Source organism: Penaeus monodon, chromosome 28 (assembly GCF_015228065.2).
Source record: "Penaeus monodon isolate SGIC_2016 chromosome 28, NSTDA_Pmon_1, whole genome shotgun sequence".
Taxonomy (NCBI): domain Eukaryota; kingdom Metazoa; phylum Arthropoda; class Malacostraca; order Decapoda; family Penaeidae; genus Penaeus; species Penaeus monodon.
This window is the reverse complement of record NC_051413.1, coordinates 15,796,395-15,798,233: the sequence shown is the minus strand read 5'-3', so window position 1 is coordinate 15,798,233 and position 1,839 is coordinate 15,796,395. Positions and strand designations below refer to the sequence as shown.

The following is a 1,839-nucleotide window of genomic DNA, read 5'->3' as shown; positions in this document are numbered from 1 at the left end:
GGATAATAAACTTCCTGTTCTGAATGTGCTAGCTTATTGCCTACAACTCCATGAAATTCCAATGGTGCAAATATTGGCTGCTGTTACTTCCACATGACGGCACAACTACATTGGATGTAAAATCAGTACTTTGATCATTTGGTGTAATTAAATATCAACAAATTGTCATCTCTTTATTCAGACACTTCTGACCTCACGGGCTCTTGCGCGTTCAACCTTCGCAAACTTGGCCCTGGACTTAGCACTGAGGGTGCCGCCTCCCCAGTTCTTGCGGATCTCCTCATAGCGGTCGTTGTAGTTCGTCTTCACTACTTCAATGAGCTTGTTTAGGTTGTTACGGTCATTGGCTTCCACCTGTATAAAAGATAACAAAAATGGCTTGCTACAATCTAAGTGGTTTCTTTCCCCCCCCACCCTCTAATTTTACTGCATGTCAATACTAATTTCATGTGGTAATAGAATTTGGCTAATACTTACATCAGTGAGTGCCAAGCAGGTAGCATTCTTCCTGCGAACTACCATTCCCATTCTAGATTTGTTTCCAACAATGCAATATGGAACGCCCATTTTGCGGCACAGGGCTGGCAAGTGCAGGATAATCTGAAATAAGGGGTTTAATGTATCACAACATCAACAAATTTTAAAGGTTCAGAAATTTACAAAAAATAACAATTCACAACATTTTCAGTTACCAACCTCAATGGGGTCAACATCACAGGCAATGATCACAAGACGAGCCTTCTTCTGCTCCACAAGAGTAGTAATAGTGTTAACACCCATGCGCACGCTCAACTTCCTCTTTGTTGGCACGTCCTCCTTGCCGGCAGCACGCAGTTCGGCACGCTTGCGCAGACGGGCAATTTTGGCCTGCTTGCTCTCAGGACGGTACTTCTGCAGAAGCTTGAACAGTTCCCTTGCTACAAGTAATCATCATTATTATTAAAATCTTTCAAATGCATCAATAATTACAAAAGTATTCCATTTCCTCAGTAAAAGGTGGTAAAGATTGTCACCAGCAATGTATGATAGCAAATACAGTCATCATTTACACTATGTAAAGGTTACCAACACAGAAGTCATTTCACCTTCCAGTGTACCCTTTTCAGAGTTTTGTGCAAACTCAAGGGACAAGCATTGCACCCAGCACCACCTCCACTTCCACAGAGGTCTATGGGCGACTTACAAAAACAAAGACTGATCCTGCACCGCTCTGTAAGAGCCTAAGGATCTTTTGCATCCTGCACCGTTCAACAGAGCCTAAGAATCATTCAGATCCTGCACCGCTCTGAGGAACCTAAGGATATTACAAGTCTTTTGGTACCTTTCTGGGAATCGAGACGCTGCTTGAATTGGTGGATTGGGGGTGGGACCTTCAGTCTCCTCAGGAGGACAGATCGCTGACGCTGAACACGGATGTACCTCGGCCATTTCAAGAAGCGGCTCAAGTCACGCTTGGGCTGGATGTTTCCACCTGCAAATCGTTTATGGAGTCAGTAATCAACAAACCAGTTTCAGGAATAGTTAAAACTAAGTTTTGCCATACTACGAGAAAGTGCAAAGGGGGGAGGGGGGATATCCTTCATTCACAGCATTATTTAATACTTGCTTCAAAAATTTTTACTTTAGCATTCAAAATTAAAAGGTGAACAAAAACTGGTTTTCATATTAACAAATAGAAGCTAAAGTTGGAAATATTCATTTAGTACAACAACTGTTAGCTGCTCAGTCTAACAGGAACTAACCAATGCCAAAGTTTCGTGGCCTCTTCTCAAATAGGGGGTTCTGGACCTTCTTGGGGGGTGCGGGTTTCTTGGTGACTAGAGGGGCTGCTGCAACCTT

At 43.0% G+C, this 1,839-nt stretch overlaps 1 protein-coding gene across 1 annotated transcript in view; it reads right to left on the bottom strand.

Moving 5' to 3' along the window:
* Positions 1 to 159: 159 nt before the first annotated feature.
* Positions 160 to 1,839, bottom strand: part of LOC119591379 (60S ribosomal protein L7a-like) — a gene marked incomplete in the record, with an annotated part of 5,700 nt that continues 4,020 nt past the window's right edge. The window contains 5 exon segments of the mRNA XM_037940121.1: positions 160 to 354; positions 478 to 600; positions 697 to 917; positions 1,322 to 1,471; positions 1,743 to 1,839. Of these exon segments, the coding sequence (XP_037796049.1) occupies positions 178 to 354; positions 478 to 600; positions 697 to 917; positions 1,322 to 1,471; positions 1,743 to 1,839 (768 nt within the window).